General features: G+C 45.8%; 1 protein-coding gene across 1 annotated transcript in view; it reads right to left on the bottom strand.

Moving 5' to 3' along the window:
• Positions 1 to 25,462, bottom strand: part of unc79 (UNC-79 domain-containing protein) — a 56,633-nt gene that overhangs the window by 25,947 nt on the left and 5,224 nt on the right. The window contains exons 4-28 of the mRNA XM_069505936.1: positions 25,023 to 25,184; positions 24,297 to 24,467; positions 23,709 to 23,801; positions 22,960 to 23,145; positions 22,418 to 22,577; positions 22,209 to 22,281; positions 21,647 to 21,729; positions 21,017 to 21,148; positions 20,141 to 20,266; positions 19,640 to 19,761; positions 19,240 to 19,429; positions 18,256 to 18,355; positions 17,355 to 17,510; positions 16,074 to 16,176; positions 15,069 to 15,202; positions 14,147 to 14,252; positions 12,743 to 12,858; positions 8,016 to 8,186; positions 5,669 to 5,749; positions 4,573 to 4,710; positions 4,219 to 4,365; positions 3,533 to 3,669; positions 2,875 to 3,057; positions 1,863 to 2,019; positions 349 to 550 (exon numbers count right to left, since the gene is read on the bottom strand). Coding sequence (XP_069362037.1) covers positions 349 to 550; positions 1,863 to 2,019; positions 2,875 to 3,057; positions 3,533 to 3,669; positions 4,219 to 4,365; positions 4,573 to 4,710; positions 5,669 to 5,749; positions 8,016 to 8,186; positions 12,743 to 12,858; positions 14,147 to 14,252; positions 15,069 to 15,202; positions 16,074 to 16,176; positions 17,355 to 17,510; positions 18,256 to 18,355; positions 19,240 to 19,429; positions 19,640 to 19,761; positions 20,141 to 20,266; positions 21,017 to 21,148; positions 21,647 to 21,729; positions 22,209 to 22,281; positions 22,418 to 22,577; positions 22,960 to 23,145; positions 23,709 to 23,801; positions 24,297 to 24,467; positions 25,023 to 25,184 — 3,429 coding nt within the window. The remainder of the gene's footprint in view (positions 1 to 348; positions 551 to 1,862; positions 2,020 to 2,874; positions 3,058 to 3,532; positions 3,670 to 4,218; positions 4,366 to 4,572; positions 4,711 to 5,668; positions 5,750 to 8,015; positions 8,187 to 12,742; positions 12,859 to 14,146; positions 14,253 to 15,068; positions 15,203 to 16,073; positions 16,177 to 17,354; positions 17,511 to 18,255; positions 18,356 to 19,239; positions 19,430 to 19,639; positions 19,762 to 20,140; positions 20,267 to 21,016; positions 21,149 to 21,646; positions 21,730 to 22,208; positions 22,282 to 22,417; positions 22,578 to 22,959; positions 23,146 to 23,708; positions 23,802 to 24,296; positions 24,468 to 25,022; positions 25,185 to 25,462) is intronic.

The raw sequence follows: 25,462 nt of genomic DNA, 5'->3' as shown, positions 1-25,462 counted from the left end.
TTTAGAGTATTCGCATGCTCTTCTTACTAATGTAATATGAAAAGGACAGACACGGTTTGACAGTTCTAAATTTAATTTTTAGATGGTAAAACCCGTGATTTTAGAGCGCAGTCGCGAGCTTACTGTTTAAAATTGTGTTGTGCACTAAAATTTAGAGTCTTTAAATGTGAAAGTCATGTTCCGTTCCTCTTTTAGCATTGTTAAAAAGAAAAGGATGCAGATACTCTAAATTTAGTTTAGAGAACGACAAAGGAATCGGTGCCAATAGCACCCTAAAAGTCATATACTTACTCTACAAGTCAAATAAAGTTTTGAATCAGTAAAATAATAATACCTTGAAATACTCACCCCTCAAATTGGAGTAGTCGACATTCTTGTTGGAGTTGATCTGCGCCTCCAGAAGAAGCGCTTCGAAGCGGTTGAGGAAGAACTCCCAGGTGAGGATGCGGCGGTCACTCAGCGTGTTGTGCAGCTGGTAGATGGACTGCAGGATCATCGGCCGGTCCACTATCACCAGGTCGAATTGAGTCTCCAAGCAGTAGAGGAGCAACTACAAGAATAGAATAATTTTTTATTCAAATAAACTTTTAGAAGTGCTTTTGAGTCGTGAACATAATTTATCAGTGGTTCGGAATGACCTACCTCCTGAGAAGAACCAGCAAGAAACTCGGCGGTTGTACTTTTCAAATATTCAATTTACAAATTAGGTTTAGGTTTAAAGACGTTTATTCTCATAAAGACAAAGTCACTTACATGAGAACTTAATTCTAAGAATAAAGTTTACAAATATTCGCCATTTAGGTACTCATTCAATGCATTTGTCGAAGTGATTCGCATTACTCATAATGTGAGCAGCTCATTCAGTTTTAAATGCATTGAATGAGTGTACATTTTTTATGTGTGCAGGTATTTGGTTATAAAGTTTAGCTCTTTCATAGGTAAGGGTTTTTCTGCCATAATTTGTTCTAGTTTTGGGTAGGATAAGGTAACTGGCTCGACGAGTTTTAGTTTTAATTTTTGTAAATGTGATATTTGTGTGGATTGTTTTATTTATAGTTTTCCAAACAAAAATACATGTGTTGTATATATATAACTGATGAATGTTCATAATTTTGGTGTCGATGTAAAGTTTTTTAGTATGTGTTCGAAGGGGATATGTGAAAAGAATTTTTATTATTTTATTTTGAGCAGTTTGTAGATGAGCTAATCTTGTCTTGGAGTAATTATATCTGTAAAATATATGCCTATGTAAAAATCTGGGAGAACGCGGTCGGGGAAAAATAAGAGTGGACGTAGGTGAATCAGTGCGACACCTGCAAAGACTCTCCAGCGGTCGGCAGAACAGTTAACTGGGTTCGGTGAGTTTAGGACATAAGTTTTTTTTTTAAATAGAGATAGCGAGCAAACGAGCAGGCGGGTCGCCTGATGTTAAGTGATTACCGCCGCCCAGGAACATTTGCAGCACCAGAGGAACCGCCGATGCGTTGCCGCCCTTTTAGGAGTTTGTTGGTTAGCCCCTTGAATAACCCCATGTTGAAATCTAGTGGGAACACCGCTGATGGGAGTTGGTTCTCCAGTTTGCGTTGCGTGGAAAGAAGGATCTGGCACAACGGACGGTCGAAGTGCACCAGACACCTAGGTGGTGAGGGTGAAATTGCTTACGGTGGCACGCGGTGCGGTTGTTGAAAAAGGAGGGTGGAATGAGGTCAAAAAACTCTTCAGAGCACTTCCCGTTATAAAGGCGAATATGATACAATTAACATACCTGCTCATAGCAAAACAAGTAGGTAAGTGGAAAAGCTGCAAAGCTTCAACAGTCGATGTACATTTTCTGCCGCGCACTGTACAAGCAAGTTACTCACATCAATAGCGTTATCATGAATGGTGCCGATGTAGAGCGTGGCGCGCTGAGCGACGTACACGTTGATGTCGTCCATGCTGGATATGAGGTAGCAGAACGCAGTCGCTAGAGCGGCTTGAAGGGAGAGGCTCGTTTTGATGGGCGAGCCGTCCATGAATCTGACGTAGGGAAAATTTTGTTTTGGTCATGTCTTAAGGGCTTCCGAGATGGTCAAGCGGCTCGACGTCAAGCACGTAGATTTTTTTTGCTTGATCAAACTTCTTGACGGTCACATCAAAACAACTCTATGCTACCGTCAAGAAGCTTGAGCCAGCAAAAATGGACTTTTCTCATAATTAGAACACTGCCCAAACGTCGCGTCAAGCAAAAATATAACATCGCATCGAACACCGTCAAACACGTAAATGCTTGACTCAAGCACCAAGCAAACATTGCAAACGGTAAAAATGCTTGACTGAAGCAAAAATCTACGTGGTTAAATCTAAAAATCAAGCTGCTTGATCGTCTCGGAAGTCCATTAAGCAAATTTAATCAAGGCAAAAAACAAAGTACTGCAGCTATTTATGGGACGGCTCTGCCACCTTGAAGCATTGGATTCGGTGGATCGTCATGCTAAAAGACACATTGGTGACAAAGTCATAATCAATTCTGAGCTTCAAAGTTTGGAACATCGAGGCAAAGGTGTCCAAGAACTTTTTGACCTGGTTCTTTCCTTACTTTCTATTATCGTACCGTAAGACATCGTCAAGGTCTGCACCCATACGAAGACGAAATTCCGCGGACACGTACGAAGCAATTTGCTTCCTCGTTTCTAATCCAAACCACTAGGATATGGAATGCCCTTCCAGCATCAGTTTTTCTCTCCACTTTCAATATGGGTATTCTTAATTCAAGAGTGAATAGGCATCTTCTAGGCAAGCGCACTACATCTTAGGCTCAAGTCTGATTGCAGCCAAGCGCTAATCTGTAAATATAAAAAAATGAGGAATAATTTGCGAGGAGTTGTAACGAACCTAATAAGCATAGTCACACGCTCGACGGCTGTGAACCTCTTGGTGGCATCAGGATGGTGGAAGGCGTCTCTCACGAGCGCACAGAACACGTCCGCACCGCCCGCCAGCGTCACGCAGTGCAACAACACTGGTACCGCTACCGAGCTGATGTGCGACTGCGCCGCGTCGCACACGTTCCACAGACTGGATAAAAAGTTTTTTGAAGTGAAAACTTGGGCGCGTTGGATGATTTTGTGATGGGTTTTTTACCCATCAAGATCGCGTCACCGACATGCTAATTTTAAAATAATAAACTTAATAAAATATAATTTTCACTGTCTATTATGTGCCATAAATTGGTTTTGAACTTTTATTAACATAGACATATTTGACCATAACAATATGTAGGTTGTCCCGTACTTTCACGGGTCCGACGCAGTTTTTAAAGGTCATATAAACTAACTGAACATATTATTTGTAAGAACATTTATATTTATTCTTCGGCTTATGCTTGTTAAAGCGTTTGCGAAAGTCATGCTAGTACAATACATAAAAAAAAACCTAGAGTATAGCGTATCTAGTAAACATAAAAACCACTCCTCAAAAACCCAACAAATAAGAACCATACCAAATAATTCAGAATTCATATAAGTAAAATAAATTCACAAAATAGTCTCACTTGTCAATAAGTAGATTCTCTTGGCACCATATCAAGAAGCCCTTATGTTCCGCCAGCGCATCCGTGTTCAGAACAAGCACTTGTAGACACTGCAGCAGGTGATATAGAACATCTGGACGTTTGGTGTTCTTCAGCTCCTGAACCAATTGAGAATTTTTTCAAATATTCGACTAGAATTCTACTGGTGTAATGTCCCCAACGGGGTTCCTATATTGCTATAATGTAATTGTAATTATTGTAAATTCATTGTAAATATTGGAATGCATAATTATAAACGCAAATGAAAAATAATTAAAGTGTTTGGAATTCAGCCAACGTGATATCAAAACTTAACGTAACTCAACGTTACAGATGTCTAAACATTACACATTACTAAGATTTACTACAAAAGGAATTTCAACATAATATTCAGCCTTATTCGGTTTCATTCGAATAGATTTGAAGCAGAACTTAGGCTAGAGATATATTGAGAGAGAGCTAGTTGAAAATCTTAAGCTGAATGCTGCATAAGAAAATGTTCTTCGCCGCGTTTTCCGCGTAGATATAGTGCTTGATTTGTTTAGAGTTTTTGATAATTCTGAAAATTTTACTACAAGACACTCCGCAATACTTTGTACATCAACATGGTTAGCTGGTCAAACAATGGTTTTCCGATCTTATAAATTAAGTATCAAATAATTATATACCTGTAGCAATTGATGTATGTATTGTAGCTCCTGAGGTAATTCTTCGATGCAGAAGTGAAATTTACCAGCAGAAGTGGGCCAAAAGTTGGTCATGTCGTCATCTACTGATTCGCCTTCGTTTTCGCCCAACAGATTAGGTGTAGATACCTTTTATGATCGTAAAATAAAATTAGAGAATATCTACCAAAAAGGACCTTAAAAATTAAGAAAATTAAGTTTATTTTCAAAGAAATGTTGGAACAGTTAAGTATTTATTGACTATTCTATGCTTCCATCAGCGATTATTTAGACAATGATAACGCTGTGTATAGTTGTTCCGTTTTTGTTGCTATTTATACCGTTATCTTTACTTACATTAGCAGTTGCAGTGGCAACATCAGTATCCGTCAGTGTGACGGAGTGTGCTGTGGCTACCGGCGGCTGTTCCGCCGGAGGTAACGACACTGCCATGTCTAGTTGTTCTGTGATCGTCTCCACCGTTGCTGTCATGATCTAGAACCACATTGAGACCACCTCCACACTTATTGCTATCTATAACATTATCTAAATTATGATTATTTATTATTCAATCATGAAGGATTTCCATTCGGTTCCAAAATATGTTTTCATTTCTGCTTCCTTATCAAGAAATTTTAAGATTTGTTATTGTCTTGACAAACTACACCTTGAGATTCTGATAAAAGTTTTAGCGTTGATTGCGAAATAAATTGTGTTCTACTACTATCTGTAGCGTGCATCAAAACTGTTCTTAACAGAGCTACAAAATTTTTAAACAGAATGAATTAGTTTGATTTTTTGCAACATACATTAAAATGTTTTATACTTCTTTAGATTTATTATTACATACCTACCTAAAAACTTGGATAATGCAATATTTGGTATAGATCATTAGATTAGATTATTAAATGAGATTATCAAAAAATCACTAAAAATTAGAAAGAATTTAGAAAATATCATTCAGATTAAAGTTTAATTTGAATTCACTTTGCATTTTATGGTTATTAATAGACATCAGAAATGTATCTAAAATTATTGTAACATGTTCGAATGTTTAAGTTTTGCCATGAGCAAAGTGAACTCATCAGTTAGTGTTATTCTTAATATTCGTCTTAAAAGACAAATGTTATTTAAATCAAAAGCAACCTTAGACTGACAAAATATGAACACGTAACACGAAGTACCTCAATGAAGTTGAATATAATATTTATAGTTATAATGATAACACTATTGCAATAATAATAAATATAAGTAAAGAACAAAATCAAAGAAAAGACAAACAAAATGCACGATGACAAGAAAAATGATGGTTAAAGAAAAGTTTAACTTTAACACGAGTCACAACATCATTAACATCAGAATAACACCAACAATCTAAACGTGAACACTAAACGAAAGAACGGACACGCGAAAAAAGCGAAATTAAAAAGTTAAGAAAGAGGTCGTAACGTACTTGCGTATCGCCTGACGATTTTGTCAGTGTGGCGTCCGACCCGATGTCGCTTATTAGTGACATTTGCATGAAATGAACAAACTATACATCTATTATATACATCCGGGAACTAGCCTTGTAGCTCCCTGGCCCACATTGGTATTGACTTGGCGGAAAATTTACAAAAATTGACACTGCGAACGATAATTTTTGGAAATCGCTACATAATGACTAAAAAACTTCTGGAGTCTGCAGTTCTGAAAAGTCTGGAAACAGTAAATATCAAGTTTCTAAAAGCCCTTAAACATGTGATGATTTTCCAAAAAGATCGGTCGTAGAATCTAAATTCTTTACAAGTGTTACTTGACAAACATAACAATTTGTTTAAAAAAATGTTGTGTTCATAAGTTTTAAGTTATATTGATAGCAACACAGCTTTTATCATTTATACCAGGAAACAACAAATTATAATGGACTGAGTACTGATTAGATAGAAATTTGAACAGTTTATTAAACAAAGCTGTATTTATATCTTTTAACAAGAGCTAAGACATTGAATATCGATTAAAAAGAATTTAGCAGCGCCCTTAAAATCGCGCCCACATCAATTTTTTATTTAGTTTAGAGATAATATAGAACAAAATGAATAACAATGGGTCCAATAAACTACCTTGCAGAACACCGGTCAGCAGTCAGTTTGTTATAATACTAAAATATGGTATGAAAAATAAATAAAATTGAAATCTCGTTTAAACTTAAAATTGCTTGTGTAAACAAAATTGTTGCCAACCTTTTAATTTTCTCTTGAGAACTTATGATTTACATTGTCAAAAGCTTTTGAAAAAACAAAAAACCTTTTGGAACTTATTTTAGCCTTGATTTCTTGATTCTGAACAAAATTCCAATCTTTTGAATTATTCAAAATTGAATGTGAGAGCGATCCCTAACAAACATGCAGCCCATATAAGCCACAACCATATTTTCGTATATAATAAAAATATAGTAAGTAATAATAAAAGAGATTAATAAATAACGTAACACAGTTATGTAATAACACACAGAAATAATGGGTAAAGCAATGCCAATATTAATTACAATAGTAATAAGACGCAACTAATTTCTACAATAAAAATAATTACAAAAAGTTAAGTTCACTATTTGTCAAATAAAGAGCCAGAAAGATCTTCAAATATATTTCAGAATATATCTGTTAATAAATCTAGGTACTACTAAGTACTAGGCGTTCGCGAACCGAGTCCCTGTGAAAAAGGAGCCCCGATGGGTTCTCAACTAGTCGTGCTAACGTCGACTAATTACGTGAGTAAAGCCGGTTTCTCTATATTTATACATCTACTACTTGTTCAGAAAGATTATAATAATGAGAGAGACTAACAAGAAACGCCGTATTAACTCTTTTCAAGTCTTACAATTTTTTATTTTACATTACGAAGTATTGTAGTTGGTTGAAAATTAACTGTATTGAATCCTGTGTCATAAATGTTGTATTCTTGTGATATTATTTCTTCAAGTAAGTGATAATCTAAAATGGATTGCATTTTGATAAACTTAATTTAATTACATTCTTTAGTAATGTTTTTGATAAACAAGTTTTCCTTTATTTGATTACATATCTTCAAATGAAACCTTTTCTTATTACATGTGGTAAGAAAAAGATGGGAATTACGAATACTCTAAAATTTAGTTGTGAGCAGAATTAGTTAAACGGAAAGGCTCTTTACAAGGCAAATCGTAAAGGTCGGACCGCATTACAGCTGCGTCACGCAGAGCTGCACAGCGCGGCACAAAGCGTCAAAATATTATTTCAATCATTTCGTATGGAGCATGTCGCACTAGAGCTGCGTTGCACAGCGCGTCATGGCATAGAAAAGATTTTGACGCGAAGCGACGCGCCGTGCAACGCTGTTGTAATGCGGTCCGGTCTTAGACTGAGGCCACACGATGCGGTGCGGTGCCGCGTCAAAAAGTGTGCCGTTGCAACGCACCAACCCTCCCCGTCTCGTCTCTTTGTTCCTAAGTCCGCACGACGTCGTAACGCATCGTGTGGCGTGGTACAGCGATTTCTTTGTAGGATAACGCAGCGGCACCGCTCAGACGCCGCACCGCCAACGCACCGCATCGTGTGGCTTCACTCTTAGCCTGAGGCCCAGGTGGTCCTGCGGGGCGGCCAGCGGGCATTCCATGCCGTTTGGCACCCACTCTCGATTAGGACACGTCCGCTTCCTGACAATTTCTTGTAAATATTAAGAGTTTGTTGTACACGCAAGCCGGCCCGCAGGACACACCCGCAGGCTTAATGGTCCCGCCAAATCAACATTCCCCCGCCCCATATCAAAAGCCTCATACGTACATGCGGCATATGAACGAGCACGCCTCCTACAGAGCTCTTCTCCGCGAGCGGGTGCGCGATCGCCATGAGCGCGTCCACGGACGCGGCGGGCGTGCCGCCGGACTTGCTGTGCTCGTCCTCCGACTGGTTCTTCTTGCCGTGGCTCTCCGACCACGCCTCCTCGATTGACGGCTGTTTTATTATCACTTTATGTAAAACTAAATGTCGTTATTGTATTTACATCTACATTTACCTTACAACAACATAATTATATATATATATATAAGTAAGTATAATTTGTGTGAATTTGTATATACTATTAACATATAGAATAGATAGATTAGATAAGTAAAATTAAAATAATTCCGTGGCGCCACCCGAATCAGGGTCCCTACTGAAAACCAGCGCTGTATGTTTTGTACTTGTGCAAGACATATGGCATTTATGCTGAGTAGGGACCTTTTTTTTCGGGTTGTGTCACACATGACATACCTACTTTATTCCGGCGCTTCTTCTACTTGAGGTCTTTTGACTTTACTACTCAAGTATTAGAGGCGCCGGGATAACCTAACTAGGTCTAGCTGGTAATGTGTGTGCCTTAAAAATAAACGTTTTTTTTTCTTTCTTTCTTTCTTACCTAAAAAGATCATAACCAAAAATGAGGTTCCTCCGTTTAAGGCAAAGTTAATGAATTTTTAAGTAGAAAAAGTTATTACTCCGTCAATGATTATATAACAATATCATCCATCCACATATTGCGGGTCTTCCAACGCTGCGCGTCCCGGTGCGCTGTCACCATGCCAGCACCTCGGGACTCCAACGTCTATCGGTTGTACGAACTATGTGCCCTGCCCATTGCCACTTCAGCTTCGCCTGCAAGCAGCGAGGAACAAGCAGGATTTGAATTACGTCCATTTTGCCCATCATTACATATCCTAAAGTCGGGAGCCTCGACTTGTTGTGTTTCCGTACGTACCTCGGAGTGGTGCGCGGGCGCGCGCGGCACGAGCGTGCGCACGAGCCGCACGGCCAGCTGGTGGCACAGCGCCGCCGCCTCGCAGTACGTACCTCGGAGTGGTGCGCGGGCGCGCGCGGCACGAGCGTGCGCACGAGCCGCACGGCCAGCTGGTGGCACAGCGCCGCCGCCTCGCAGTACGTACCTCGGAGTGGTGCGCGGGCGCGCGCGGCACGAGCGTGCGCACGAGCCGCACGGCCAGCTGGTGGCACAGCGCCGCCGCCTCGCAGTACGTACCTCGGAGTGGTGCGCGGGCGCGCGCGGCACGAGCGTGCGCACGAGCCGCACGGCCAGCTGGTGGCACAGCGCCGCCGCCTCGCAGTACGTACCTCGGAGTGGTGCGCGGGCGCGCGCGGCACGAGCGTGCGCACGAGCCGCACGGCCAGCTGGTGGCACAGCGCCGCCGCCTCGCAGTACGTACCTCGGAGTGGTGCGCGGGCGCGCGCGGCACGAGCGTGCGCACGAGCCGCACGGCCAGCTGGTGGCACAGCGCCGCCGCCTCGCAGTACGTACCTCGGAGTGGTGCGCGGGCGCGCGCGGCACGAGCGTGCGCACGAGCCGCACGGCCAGCTGGTGGCACAGCGCCGCCGCCTCGCAGTACGTACCTCGGAGTGGTGCGCGGGCGCGCGCGGCACGAGCGTGCGCACGAGCCGCACGGCCAGCTGGTGGCACAGCGCCGCCGCCTCGCAGTACGTACCTCGGAGTGGTGCGCGGGCGCGCGCGGCACGAGCGTGCGCACGAGCCGCACGGCCAGCTGGTGGCACAGCGCCGCCGCCTCGCAGTACGTACCTCGGAGTGGTGCGCGGGCGCGCGCGGCACGAGCGTGCGCACGAGCCGCACGGCCAGCTGGTGGCACAGCGCCGCCGCCTCGCAGTACGTACCTCGGAGTGGTGCGCGGGCGCGCGCGGCACGAGCGTGCGCACGAGCCGCACGGCCAGCTGGTGGCACAGCGCCGCCGCCTCGCAGTACGTACCTCGGAGTGGTGCGCGGGCGCGCGCGGCACGAGCGTGCGCACGAGCCGCACGGCCAGCTGGTGGCACAGCGCCGCCGCCTCGCAGTACGTACCTCGGAGTGGTGCGCGGGCGCGCGCGGCACGAGCGTGCGCACGAGCCGCACGGCCAGCTGGTGGCACAGCGCCGCCGCCTCGCAGTACGTACCTCGGAGTGGTGCGCGGGCGCGCGCGGCACGAGCGTGCGCACGAGCCGCACGGCCAGCTGGTGGCACAGCGCCGCCGCCTCGCAGTACGTACCTCGGAGTGGTGCGCGGGCGCGCGCGGCACGAGCGTGCGCACGAGCCGCACGGCCAGCTGGTGGCACAGCGCCGCCGCCTCGCAGTACGTACCTCGGAGTGGTGCGCGGGCGCGCGCGGCACGAGCGTGCGCACGAGCCGCACGGCCAGCTGGTGGCACAGCGCCGCCGCCTCGCAGTACGTACCTCGGAGTGGTGCGCGGGCGCGCGCGGCACGAGCGTGCGCACGAGCCGCACGGCCAGCTGGTGGCACAGCGCCGCCGCCTCGCAGTACGTACCTCGGAGTGGTGCGCGGGCGCGCGCGGCACGAGCGTGCGCACGAGCCGCACGGCCAGCTGGTGGCACAGCGCCGCCGCCTCGCAGTACGTACCTCGGAGTGGTGCGCGGGCGCGCGCGGCACGAGCGTGCGCACGAGCCGCACGGCCAGCTGGTGGCACAGCGCCGCCGCCTCGCAGTACGTACCTCGGAGTGGTGCGCGGGCGCGCGCGGCACGAGCGTGCGCACGAGCCGCACGGCCAGCTGGTGGCACAGCGCCGCCGCCTCGCAGTACGTACCTCGGAGTGGTGCGCGGGCGCGCGCGGCACGAGCGTGCGCACGAGCCGCACGGCCAGCTGGTGGCACAGCGCCGCCGCCTCGCAGTACGTACCTCGGAGTGGTGCGCGGGCGCGCGCGGCACGAGCGTGCGCACGAGCCGCACGGCCAGCTGGTGGCACAGCGCCGCCGCCTCGCAGTACGTACCTCGGAGTGGTGCGCGGGCGCGCGCGGCACGAGCGTGCGCACGAGCCGCACGGCCAGCTGGTGGCACAGCGCCGCCGCCTCGCAGTACGTACCTCGGAGTGGTGCGCGGGCGCGCGCGGCACGAGCGTGCGCACGAGCCGCACGGCCAGCTGGTGGCACAGCGCCGCCGCCTCGCAGTACGTACCTCGGAGTGGTGCGCGGGCGCGCGCGGCACGAGCGTGCGCACGAGCCGCACGGCCAGCTGGTGGCACAGCGCCGCCGCCTCGCAGTACGTACCTCGGAGTGGTGCGCGGGCGCGCGCGGCACGAGCGTGCGCACGAGCCGCACGGCCAGCTGGTGGCACAGCGCCGCCGCCTCGCAGTACGTACCTCGGAGTGGTGCGCGGGCGCGCGCGGCACGAGCGTGCGCACGAGCCGCACGGCCAGCTGGTGGCACAGCGCCGCCGCCTCGCAGTACGTACCTCGGAGTGGTGCGCGGGCGCGCGCGGCACGAGCGTGCGCACGAGCCGCACGGCCAGCTGGTGGCACAGCGCCGCCGCCTCGCAGTACGTACCTCGGAGTGGTGCGCGGGCGCGCGCGGCACGAGCGTGCGCACGAGCCGCACGGCCAGCTGGTGGCACAGCGCCGCCGCCTCGCAGTACGTACCTCGGAGTGGTGCGCGGGCGCGCGCGGCACGAGCGTGCGCACGAGCCGCACGGCCAGCTGGTGGCACAGCGCCGCCGCCTCGCAGTACGTACCTCGGAGTGGTGCGCGGGCGCGCGCGGCACGAGCGTGCGCACGAGCCGCACGGCCAGCTGGTGGCACAGCGCCGCCGCCTCGCAGTACGTACCTCGGAGTGGTGCGCGGGCGCGCGCGGCACGAGCGTGCGCACGAGCCGCACGGCCAGCTGGTGGCACAGCGCCGCCGCCTCGCAGTACGTACCTCGGAGTGGTGCGCGGGCGCGCGCGGCACGAGCGTGCGCACGAGCCGCACGGCCAGCTGGTGGCACAGCGCCGCCGCCTCGCAGTACGTACCTCGGAGTGGTGCGCGGGCGCGCGCGGCACGAGCGTGCGCACGAGCCGCACGGCCAGCTGGTGGCACAGCGCCGCCGCCTCGCAGTACGTACCTCGGAGTGGTGCGCGGGCGCGCGCGGCACGAGCGTGCGCACGAGCCGCACGGCCAGCTGGTGGCACAGCGCCGCCGCCTCGCAGTACGTACCTCGGAGTGGTGCGCGGGCGCGCGCGGCACGAGCGTGCGCACGAGCCGCACGGCCAGCTGGTGGCACAGCGCCGCCGCCTCGCAGTACGTACCTCGGAGTGGTGCGCGGGCGCGCGCGGCACGAGCGTGCGCACGAGCCGCACGGCCAGCTGGTGGCACAGCGCCGCCGCCTCGCAGTACGTACCTCGGAGTGGTGCGCGGGCGCGCGCGGCACGAGCGTGCGCACGAGCCGCACGGCCAGCTGGTGGCACAGCGCCGCCGCCTCGCAGTACGTACCTCGGAGTGGTGCGCGGGCGCGCGCGGCACGAGCGTGCGCACGAGCCGCACGGCCAGCTGGTGGCACAGCGCCGCCGCCTCGCAGTACGTACCTCGGAGTGGTGCGCGGGCGCGCGCGGCACGAGCGTGCGCACGAGCCGCACGGCCAGCTGGTGGCACAGCGCCGCCGCCTCGCAGTACGTACCTCGGAGTGGTGCGCGGGCGCGCGCGGCACGAGCGTGCGCACGAGCCGCACGGCCAGCTGGTGGCACAGCGCCGCCGCCTCGCAGTACGTACCTCGGAGTGGTGCGCGGGCGCGCGCGGCACGAGCGTGCGCACGAGCCGCACGGCCAGCTGGTGGCACAGCGCCGCCGCCTCGCAGTACGCGCACGCGCCGGCCGACCGGCACTCCGCTACACACACGCAATTCAATCATTTTGTGATTCTTGCTGGCTCTTCTCGGTAGGAACGGCATTCCGAACCAGTGTTCAATTATTTTAACGATTCACTCTCGTAAAACTTTATTTGAATAAAAATATATTCTATTATATTACGCAGCTTATTTTTGAAGTAGCTGTGACATACAGATGGATATCTATTAGCAATAGACAGAAACACTAAATGGAAGCATATTTAAGTTTTGAAAAAAAAAAACGGGGCATTTCCTGAACATTAACCGAATAAAGATTTAGTATACCCTGTTGAAAGTAATATTTCGTTGGATAAATATTTTGCGAGATCGTATCGCAAGGCATCGCCATGGTACCCGTACGTAGTCGAAATTCCACGGATACGTACGAAGCGATTTGCCTCCTCATTTCTGATTCGAACCGCTAAGATTTGGAACACCCTTCCAGCATCAGTTTTCCCCTCCAATTATAATATGGGTACCTTCAAGTCAAGATTACATACACACACTCACACTCACATACAATACACACTGATACACATATGTACACACACACATTCATACACACACACACACACACGTATTTTTAAGTTTCATATTCATATCATATCACTAAATTTAGTTTTGTATAAGTGTTTATTCGTTAATGATGGAGGAGGGAGAGCGGGGACCCTGAGATACAGGTTTTGCAAACTTACTTCAGGGTCCGTGGCACAATTTTAAAAAGACCTTTTAAAACAAATAAATCATTTCATTTCATTTCATTTCAAGATTGAATAGGCATCTTCTAGGCAAGCGCGCTCCATCTTAGCCTGCAAGCGCGCTCCATCTTAGCCTGCAAGCGCGCTCCATCTTAGCCTGCAAGCGCGCTCCATCTTAGCCTGCAAGCGCGCTCCATCTTAGCCTGCAAGCGCGCTCCATCTTAGCCTGCAAGCGCGCTCCATCTTAGCCTGCAAGCGCGCTCCATCTTAGCCTGCAAGCGCGCTCCATCTTAGCCTGCAAGCGCGCTCCATCTTAGCCTGCAAGCGCGCTCCATCTTAGCCTGCAAGCGCGCTCCATCTTAGCCTGCAAGCGCGCTCCATCTTAGCCTGCAAGCGCGCTCCATCTTAGCCTGCAAGCGCGCTCCATCTTAGCCTGCAAGCGCGCTCCATCTTAGCCTGCAAGCGCGCTCCATCTTAGCCTGCAAGCGCGCTCCATCTTAGGCTGCATCATCACTTGCCACCAGGTCTGATTGCAGCCAAGCGCTAGTCTATAAATTAAAAAAAAAGAGATTTCTCAGTCAAAAAACTTACCATGTTCAATAGTGTTCATTTGGTTGGACTTGAGCATCAAACGTAACAGCTTCGTGGCCTCGCTGCTTACGCTCTGTATGTTGATGCGATGATGCTGCAGCTCCATCTGTTCCATCATCCAACACAAAAAATAAGCTGACTGACTCACAAACGTCCTCAGACATGACACCCCAATCACCGAAAATCACACACAGCACATTTGACACCCAATATCATCGACGATAGCCGTCCACTAGACTCATTTGAGTCTCTTTCGAGAGAGCGTGCCTGCTCAGCAGGGACGCTAGCTATGCTCGCAACTTCGTCAGCGTGGACTACACAAATTTAAAACCCCTATTTCACCCCCAAAACCCGCCCAAGTGCGAGTCAAGCTCGCGCAATGAGGGTTCTACTACAGTCGTATTTTTTCGACATTTCGCACGATAATTCAAAAACTATGATGTATAAAAATAAATAAAAATCTGTTTTAGAATGTACAGGTAAAGACCTTTCATGATACTCCACTTACCACTCCAAGTTTAAAAAATTCTAATTATTAGTTCATGACCACAATTTTTTTTTTTTGTGTGATCTAACCCTAAATTCGCGGTTTTCTGATTTTTCCCAAAATGTCAGCTATAAGATCTACCTACCTGCCAAATTTCATAATTCTAGGTCAACGGGAAGTACCCTGTAGGTTTCTTGACAGACAGACAACAAAGTGATCCTATAAGGGTTCCGTTTTTCCTTTTGAGGTACGGAACCCTAAAAATCAGCGAATGTCTACGTCATAATAGTATGTACGTATAGTAATGTCTGCATGTCAAATTTCAGTCCGGCCCGTCCAGTAGTTTGAGCTGTGCGTTGATAGATCAGTCAGTCAGTCAGTCAGCTTTTCCTTCATATATTTAGATTTAGTACATAAGGTCACGTTGTGCCTTACCTGTTTCAGTAATATATCCAGCATCAGTATGCAACACGTCAGATTCTGAGGTTTAGTTTCATCATCCTTGTCTTTGTCCTTCTCGTTGTTAGATGTCTGCTCATTGTTGCCATTTTCCTTTAGCTTATTGTCGTCTGCAATTAAAAACCTGTCTTAAATTTTGTAGAAATTGCAATTTCAGTTAGACTTGTTTAAAAAAACTGGTCAAGTCGTGTCAGAAGTCAGAACACTCGTATAAGTCCCGCAAATTGCTATTGCGCTGGAACCATGTCTCATTAACATCGAAATGACGTCATTTTGACGTCAGCCGAAATAAAAATATACCATCAGCTCGAAACTTCAGTTTAGTGCTGACGTCACTAAAATGGCGGCCACGCGCATTAGCAATTTGCGGCACTTATAACGCTAAAAGCTTTGGCAGTTTCTTTTCCATTTCGTAAACAGTAGGTTTTGATTTCAAAAGAAACTAATAATGATTTTGAATTACCTATCAACAAATCATTTTTTTAACTCTCACTTTCGTGGCAAATAAAATAATATGAATATGAATATGTTCAATGAACCTGAATGAACTTTATGGTTAAAAAATGTATTGCGCTTCTGTGTAGCGGTAACAAGTTTTTAAAACTCTGCTAAATTACAACTTTATAGCTTTTATAGTTTATTTTTTAAATTGCTGTGGCACACAAATAGAGGAGAGGATGACTACAGTGCGACAAGGCTCTCTTGGCACTTGAATGACATTGACAGGGGGGCGCTGTTGGAGAACAAAGGCTTAGAATATTCAAACAAGAACAAAGTGGACACTTGACGGCAACGTTAGTTCCGATTTTCGCCACGCGCCAAGATAGCCTTGTCGCACTGTAGACGAAGCTATAAAGGTTTCTTGTTGTACTATGGGATCCAAAGAGGTCTGAATACTGTAGTTGCAACAAACTCTAGTTACATAGTAATTGGGTACCTAAGAAATTATTTGATAATGATTCTCCTAATGTACGTACTTACCAGGTGGTGGTTTACAAATCTTCTCGGGTAGATTGACAACGCAGTGGCTGAACAGATCGAACAGAGTCGACAAGGGGATCTTCACCTCAAGCAACGATATTGTCTGAAACCAACAAAGATATTTTAAAACTCCAGCTAGGCAAAGCTCATACAATTGTATTTTAAAAAGTGAAGACTATACGTTTGTGGTCGCTAACTATGGGCCTCATAAGAAAGCTCAGAGTCACTCAGCGGGCGATGGAGAGAGCTATGTGCGGAGTTTCGGAGATTGGGAAGCTGAAGTGGCAATGTTCGTAAAATAGTTCGTAAAACCGATAGACGTTGGGGTCTCAAGGTGCTGGAGTGGCGACCTCGCACCGGAACACGCAGCGTTGGAAGATCCCTCACTCTTAGCCGGACCGTCTTGGGCAGACGGCATCAGACGAGTCGCAGGGAGCCGCTGGATTCAGGCGGACAAGAGACCTATGTCCAGCCGTGGACATAGGTCTCTTGTTGACATCGGTTGATGATGATGATGATGATGATGGTGATACACATAGGAACATAGATTACATAGATATTGGTGCGGGGCTTACACCTTCGAGCGTGCTTCAAACATTGTAACCAATGTAGATCAATACCTGTTATAAATGCGAAAGCGTGTTTGTTGATTTATTGGTTTGTTATTCAATCACGTCGCAACGGAGTAACGGGTCGACGTGATTTTTCGCATGGGTGTAGTTAAAGACCGTGAGACATAGGCAACTTTTTACCGTGGAAAATCATAGAGTACCCACGGGATTGTTAAAAAACTTAAATCCACGCGGACGACATCTATAGTCGATGTATTTTAAACTGAGTCGTCGAGTTATCGGTAGGAACGGCATTCCGAACCAGTGGTAAATAAAAACTACCTGACTATTCATAAGCACTTGTAAAAAGTTTACATGAATAAAAACATATTCTATTCTAAATACTATCTGTCCCGGCTTACTCACGTGTGTAGTCGACGTTAGCCCGACTAGTTTCGAACCCATCCGGGGTCCTTTTTCAAGGGAGTCCGTCCGCGCACGCGCCGCGGTTTTGACTCAGCAAACGTCGACTACACACGTGAGTAAGCCGGGACAGATAGTATTTAGAATGGAAATCACTCACGGTAGTTTAAACGCTAAAATATTCTATTCTATTATTTTATCTGTCTATTTCGCTCGCACTTACAGGTCGTAGTTAAGTGCGAGCGAAACAGACAGATAACTCGACGACTCAGTTTAAAATGCGTCGACTATAGTAATGAGTTTTTACCTGAAACCACTCCAGCACGGGCAGGACGGTGTCAGGTCGCGGCTTGTCGGACGCCTTGAGGATCGCGAAGTTGTACAAGTTGCGCTCGTCCACGCCCACCATGCTGCCGTCCGGCTCTAAGATCTTCGCTACCGACACTTTTAGTTCCAACAATTCCTGAAAAAAAAAACACAGGAGGGCAGCCTTCAGAGAAGAATGGAGACGCATTGCTAAGCGTGCCCCGGCACTGCAGTGATGACCACAATCGCTCTGTCAAGAGCGTAACGACGAAGAAGAAGATAGGTTTGCGCTTGATGACAATCATGCTTAAAATACAATTATGAGGAGGCACAGAGAATTTAACCTCAAGAGTACGCATATACAAGGTTTTGCATGAAAACAAGATCGTAAAATGTTGGCGGGGGACAGGGGAGAACGCTTTGTTGTGATTGGTGAACACAAAAGTCACGTAGTCAAGACAATTTGTGAAATGAGGGTACCGAACGGGCGTGGACAGACTTTTATGCTAAGCAACTGCCTAAGCTTGGCGATCGGGGTGTCCGGCTATTAGGCGTCTATAGGTGGTGGTTTGTGTGGAGATTGGAACACGCTTACCAAGTTGATGCCTATTCTCTATATCTAAATATATAAAAGGAAAAGGTGACTGACTGACTGACTGACTGACTGACTGACTGATCTATCAACGCACAGCTCAAACTACTGGACGGATCGGGCTGAAATTTGGCGTGCAGATAGCTATTATAACGTAGACATCCGCTAAGAAAGGATTTCTCAAAATTCAACCCCTAAAGGGTCGAAATAGGGGTTTGAAGTTTCTGTAGTCCACGCGGACGAAGTCGCGGGCATAAGCTAGTTCAAAATAAGATAAAAATTTCGTTGTTAATGATAAACAAAATTATACCTTTTCGGGAACGTCTTCACAAATAGCTTCCATCCAATGCGGCATGATGTAGTCCCAAATCGACTGCGTGATTATACCGTACGGGATCAAGCAGTATAACCTGTGACAAAAATATTGAATATATATTAAAGCAATGTCAAACTGACGGGACAATATATTGTAAGAAAGAAGCGCCCTTAAACTAGAAAGGGTATGGTAGTCTATAAAAACCCTAGTTTTTTGGTCAAATCTCTAGGAGGCAACATATCAGCAAGCACAAAATGGTTTAAAAGAGACACGGCTGCCAAGATTATGGGCTAACCAGCTAATATATTTCGAAACTAACGCTGGTCATTTACGATCAATTTTGCAACGAACTTGAAGCGGCGTCCAGTCTACTGATAGCTATTACAACCATACAACGTCAAGTTTATTGGACGCCGCTTCAAGTCCGCTGCAAACTTGACTAGTAAACTTGATCGTGTATGGCCAGCGTAATTCGTATCCAAATATTTTCGCATAAACAAAAATTGTTGGGAACAATACAAGGCAGTACAGCAACTTAACCAAAAACCATGATATCTGCTCAAGAGTGAACACATAAAAATAATCGATTTTTAACCATCGTAATGCCTTATACTTTACCTGTTGAGTCCGTCTTTAAGGTGCGCAATCTTGGAGCCAAGGTTGTCCCAATGTCCCGCCACGCGCATGTGTTGTGGAGGGTGCGGCAAAAGTACAAGACGTCAACACTCTGCGATGTTTGTCAGCAATGTTGCAAACAAGGACAAACTTACTCGACACTTACTCTATGAGTCAACATACCTGTTGAGTCCGTCTTTAAGGTGCGCGATCTTGGAGCCAAGGTTGTCCCAATGTCCCGCCACGCGCATGTGTTGTGGAGGGTGCGGCAAAAGTACAAGACGTCAACACTCTGCGATGTTTGTCAGCAATGTTGCAAACAAGGACAAACTTACTCGACACTTACTCTATGAGTCAACATACCTGTTGAGTCCGTCTTTAAGGTGCGCGATCTTGGAGCCAAGGTTGTCCCAATGTCCCGCCACGCGCATGTGTTGTGGAGGATGCGGTAAAAGACAAGATGTCAGCACTCTGCGATGTTTGTCCGCAATGTTGCGCAACCATGGACACACGTGTTCCGATTTCAACTTCTCCACTGTGTTAGCTATTTCACCTGTTGTGTGTGTGGAAAATGCTATAGTATTTGTAATCACAATTTTATTGCTGTTTTAGAAGTCAAGGTATATTGAGAAGCCATTAAAAAGGGACTGAAAAGAGTAATATGTTTGAACAAATTACTTGAATTTTACGAGCAAATAGGGGCTGACTTAGCTAAAACACCAACTTTGTTATGTTAAGACAATTAATGTCAAAATCAACTTACCAGTATACGAGAAAGAGGTGACATGGAACCAATGAAACAGGACTGATAAAAGGCGTCCTAAAACTTCATCTGGCGTGTCAGAGTTCGGTGTACACAGACCCACCATTAACCATACTCCATACCTGAAAAAAATCGTTCATTAATTTAGCCAGGTTAGCCATTAAACTTGTCAGAAGAGAAACACCTCATTGAAAGAGTGCCTCAGAGTTCTCCATAATATTCTAAAATGCATGCAAAGTCTACCAATCCGCACTGGGCCACTGGCAGACTGTAGGGGCTAACTTCAGAGCTGTACTAACTTCAGAGCAGTGTAACACACACATAACAATGTTCTGAAGTTCGGAACAAAATCATTTAGTCGTCTAAATTTAGGATGGTGTAATAGCCCTTAAGGCCTTTCTCATTCTGAGATGAGAGGTCCGTTCTCAGTAGGAGGTCAAAGATGGATTAATCATAATGATTATGATGAAATAATAATTATGTGAGATGCGGTGCACTGACCTTCCGAGTAGTTGCCTATCTTCAACCGGTATGGGATCAGGAAGATTGACGCTGAGGGTTGACTTGATAGACTCCGTGGAACTGTCTGGATCTTCCATGTTTATTGGCTTTGCTTCCTTCAGGAGGCTGTTGAGGATGAATTAATTTTAGCCAAGAATACGGTATTTTACACCAAGCGAGAAAAATCTAAATATATATAAACAAGGTGATAGTATTAGCAATAAGCAATCTAAAAGTGTTAATTTCAGTTTTAAAATTATATATTGAATTTTATAATTCATTTTAATGATTTCACTTTTTTATCTGTTCTACAAATATCCAAAACGCATGATACCGTAGCCGCCATGTTAATTCCGACTGTGACGTCACATGGATTGAACTTATAATGTATATCAGTAAGAAAACACCTTTGCTTACCAATCCGTGTGACGCCATGACAGCTCATGAACCTAAAAAGATACCGGGTAGCGTTTTCGCGGCGATATTTGAAATGCAAGATTGCATTTTTATTGCACTTTTCGATCGAACAAAGTTTTTGTAATTTTTTTTTTTTGTAGTTTATTATCACTTTAGGATCAAATTAAGACACTTTTCAAAAAAGGGTAAAATACCCAATTTCATCAAACACCAGCATTAATTTTTGGTGACTTTTTCTGAGAGCAATCATTTTAGATTTGGAGACCCGTTCTCTGCAGTACCGTGAACCAGCTATGGGTTTATCATAATGATGATAAATAATGTATCCAGCGAAGTTTTTTTAAAGAATATTTAAAAATTCTTATTTGCCCTTGAGCGAAAACCCACAAAGGTTTAAGATGGCCAGTCTTCATTGAGAGATGGTTGCGGTGGCCGAAATTCAGTTAGTCAGAAAATTACCTGATGATGGCTTCCACGAGGTTGGTCTGCATGTCGCTGTCCATCTGCCAAGCGGGGGGTAGCCTCGTGTGGACCACGTGGTCGCCGCCGCGGCGGCTGTTGTGGCGGTTGCCGTGACACTGCTGGCAGTAGCTGCAAAGGTACCGCTTTTTAGGTGTCAGTACTTCAACAATGGAAAACATCGAAACCTTGTAGGACCACTTAGCAATAGCACAGCTCACGACAATTAGGGAACTTCTAACAACACGTTGAGGCTTCGACGTCACTAGCAGGCGTCAAATGTTAGTACATTTGACACAGGTAGCCTGGCATAAAAAATATTCTCCAGCAGAAATTACTCTAATTTTATGTTAAAATATTGAAAAATATTTGTCGTTTACGCATTGTGACGTCATTATTCGCTTTCCGTACAGCGTGACGCTAATAATTAATTATTTAAAATAATTAATTATTAACGTAAATAAATAAAAATCATGTTTTTTTTAAATTATTTTCTGTCATGAATTCTCTAGTCCCATAAATTACCGCTAAACAAAAATCACATCATTATACCTATTACTACAGTCCAAGACCCTATTAGTGTAAAAATCAAATTCTTAATGCCATAGCTGAAAGACAAGAAAGATTTACCGTATGGGATGGTTTCCGTTATAGCTCGCACATTCGGTGGAAAAGCAAATCGAGTATGCGGCCTTGTCTTGTGAACGACAGTTCTGGAAAAACAACATGTCTTTGTCTTTGATGTCTTTGGTATGTTACTTATACATATTGAGAATATTTGCCATATCTAAATATATAAAAGGAAAAGGTGACTGACTGATCTATCAACGCACAGCTCAAACTGCTGGACGGATCGAGCTGAAGTTTGCAGCTATTATGACGTAGGCATCCGCTAAGAAAGGATTTTGGAAAATTCAACCCCTAAGGGGGTGAAATAGGGGTTTGAAATTTATGTAGTCCACGCGGACGAAGTCGCGAGCATAAGCTAGTTTGCTCTATGTTTCAACTGACATGACAAAAGTACGATATTACTCCTTGATCTAAGTGTATATGATACTTTTGACATGATAGTTAACACACAGAACTAATATGGCGAGTGAGTTCTCAATAGGTACCTCTCTGACTACTAAGAGGCACATGAAATACATATTTCAAGTCTACACCGTAAAATTATGCTTAGTTTAAAACTTACTTTGTTTTCGCACACCATCGACACTTGCTGTTGTGGGTGCAAGATGTCGAAAAACCTTTGGTTTGGATGTTCCCTGGAAACATTAACAGTTAAATAGATTTATTATATTACAAAAATAATCGATTTTTATTTTAATCGATTATTGACTGCCAACTTTGTTTTGTCTCAAGAAGCTTTTACGTTTTTTTAAGAACGTTTTCTTAGAATACCTGTGTATCTCATTGGCGCATTCGATGCAGAGGTAGAGGGGCGGCGGGGTGTCGGAGGCGAAGGTGACGCTGATGCAGTGGTCGTAGCACACTTTGGCCGCCTCCGCCGTCCCAGCGTTGGGACACATGTCGCGCTGGCAGAGGAACGGCACCAGATCATCTACATAGAAAAGGTTTTCTTACCCTTACGCATAATTGTAATCACACATTTTAAATGATGAATAGGGTATGCCATGTTCAATAACGACAGACAATGTCACAGAATTCGATAGTCCATGAAGCTTTACCATTCCACTGTCGTCAGAAGAAAATATTTCAGTCCTGTCAAGTGTCAAATAACTCCTGTAAAGGCAGATACTCACTGGCAAACTTGCACAGCAGCCCCTTCCTGTCGAACAGTTTGGCGTCAAAGGGCGGCCAGTAGTAGAACAGCAGTTCGGCCGCAGACATGCGCGCGCAGCACGTCCTTTGCCACCCATTGCTTCATGGACATGAGACACTGTAGTGCGTGTCAAATGACTTCAGTAAAGGCAGATACTCACTGGCAAACTTGCACAGCAGCCCCTTCCTATCGAACAGTTTGGCGTCAAAGGGCGGCCAGTAGTAGAACAGCAGCTTGGCCGCAGACACGCGCGCGCCGCACGTGCCGTACGCGATCACGCACAGCACGTCCTTTACCACCCATTGCTTCATGGACATGAGACATTCGAGGAGTTGGCAGTGATGAGCTGGTGGGATAAAAGGATGATGCTTGATGGAAGTAGAATATATGCTCCGAGGTTCTATGACAGAAAAGGTGCAACAAAATAAAAACAAATAAATAAACTTAAAAAGATACTATACTAAGGCCATTACGAACGTCCGAACGGGGTCATTAATCATAACGATCATAAGGTTGTGAGAATGCCACAGATGTCGTTATGGATAAAGGGATGCCGTTCGGACTTTATAGGTAGTAGACGCAGGTAAAAGTATGGACACTTTTTATAACCTGTTATCGACTTTCGACATTCTTTTTCTTTTACTGTCCTTTTTTTACTGTTACACACAACGAGTGCGAGCGAGAAGTCTGATAAAAATTATTTATGGTCCAGTTCGCACGATCGTAATGGCCTTAGTAAAGCTTTTTCGCGAGACTTCGTATAATTTTTAGCCGATAGCACTCGGGGATAATGTAGCTATTTATCAGTGCAATCATTTTCAGAATTGTATCATTAGTTCCGGACATTATCCCCTACATCCAAACTTTACCTTTTTACAATTTTAGGATAGATTGCTAAAATCATCCTACCTGGGTTGCTCGAATGCTGAAACACCATCATTATTATAGCTCCAACGGATTGAGACGCCTCACTCTCTTCCTCCAGACCAGAGTATCGTCGTGCTAGAAAAGAAAAACAAATGTTATAATACCGCACCACTTTCTGCGGATTTGGAAAAGGACGATACTGCTTAAAGATATATCTTTAATATATCTTTTTTATTGTCCTGGTAGCTGAGGCTCGCGTTTTCGTTCGAGGATAAAAAGTAGCCTATGTCACTCGCAAGTCTTTATCCTATACCCATGCAAAAAATCACGTCGATCTGTTGCTCCATTGCGAAGTTATTGAAGGACAAACTAACAAACAAACACACTTTTGCATTTATAATATGGGTACTGATCTGTATTTTATGATACAATAGTTACAGAACAGAAATGAAGATTAAAAACTAACACAACAACCTATTTGTTTTTTGTTGTATGTGTATTTTTTTTGTTACATTTATTAATTATCAAATATTTTCCTACGACAATTTTTGTATGCGGTTTAATATGTAGCGAAAAAGTTATGAAAATAAAGATAGTTTTCAATATCAAAATTACTATCCAAATACTTACTGATAGTAAAAGGCAGTATGTAATAGCACAGCAGATTCAATATCCCTTGATGTAGGTTGGCTGGGAACACGGCCACGCAGTAGGCTACCAAGTAGGGCAGGTTGTCGATCATGTCGTACTCCAGAAACGGCAGGATACAGCCCAGGCACTGGAGCACTGCCTGACCGAACGCTGTACGAAAAGATATAGCTTTTAAAGTTGCCCCTTGTCCTGTTTTCCAAAAAATGTCAAGCTTTTTGAAGTAAACTATAAATTCTTCAGGCGCAACTTGGGAGTCTCTTTCTCACAGATTTTTTCCGAAAAGGAGTAACGTTCATACGTCTTTCCACCAAAAAATTGTCGCCAAACAGGACAGCTGTTTTAGGGCGCCATCTTTTAACGAAGTGTAAATATCTCCTGATGTAAGTTAGCTGGAAACACGGCCACAGAGTATGCTACCAAGTAGGGCAGGTTGTCGATCATGTCGTACCTACTCCAGAAACGGCAGGATACAGCCTAGGCACTGTAGCACTGCCTGACCGAAGGCTGAACAGATACAGGTTACGGAGTTGCCTATGGTCCAATTTTTTCAAAACATGTCATGCTTTTTAAGAAGGAATTTTTGCAACTTAGGAGTAACTCTGATCTTTTTCCGGAAGGTAGTAACGCTTATACGCCCTTCTACAAAAAGATGGTCACCAAACAGAACATCTGCTCTGAACCAACAAGTATAGATGGTACACTGACCTTGAATGCCATACTGCAAGTGAGGCGCCGAGTCGACGAGCTGTGAGATGGCGTTGAACAGCCCCTTGTAATCCAAGTTGGGGTACAGGCCCATCCTCTCCGCGTCGTTGTCTGCGTCCCGAATCATTTCCAGGGGAGAACGCGGGACATCTTTTAGAACACCTAAAAAATAGGTACTAAAAATAGGAAGTTCAGTGAAAGGAACAAAAAAGAGGGTAGATCGTTACTGCTGATGATTCTAACTTCACCTCTCGCAGCACTGCAGTCCCGTTGTGACCACGACTAATGCAACTGAGTCGAAATTGAAATATCGGCAAATATTATAAATGCAAAAGCTTGTCTGTCTGTCTGTCTGCTAGATTTTCACAGCTCAACAGTTTAACCGATTTTGGTGAAATTTGGTATAGAGTTAGCTTACATCCCAGGGAAGGGCATAGGCT

The sequence above is a fragment of the Maniola hyperantus genome, chromosome 21, assembly GCF_902806685.2.
Source record: "Maniola hyperantus chromosome 21, iAphHyp1.2, whole genome shotgun sequence".
NCBI classification, from domain to species: Eukaryota; Metazoa; Arthropoda; class Insecta; order Lepidoptera; family Nymphalidae; genus Maniola; species Maniola hyperantus.
The sequence above is the reverse complement of the archived record's forward strand: the minus strand, read 5'-3'. Positions and strand labels throughout refer to the sequence as shown.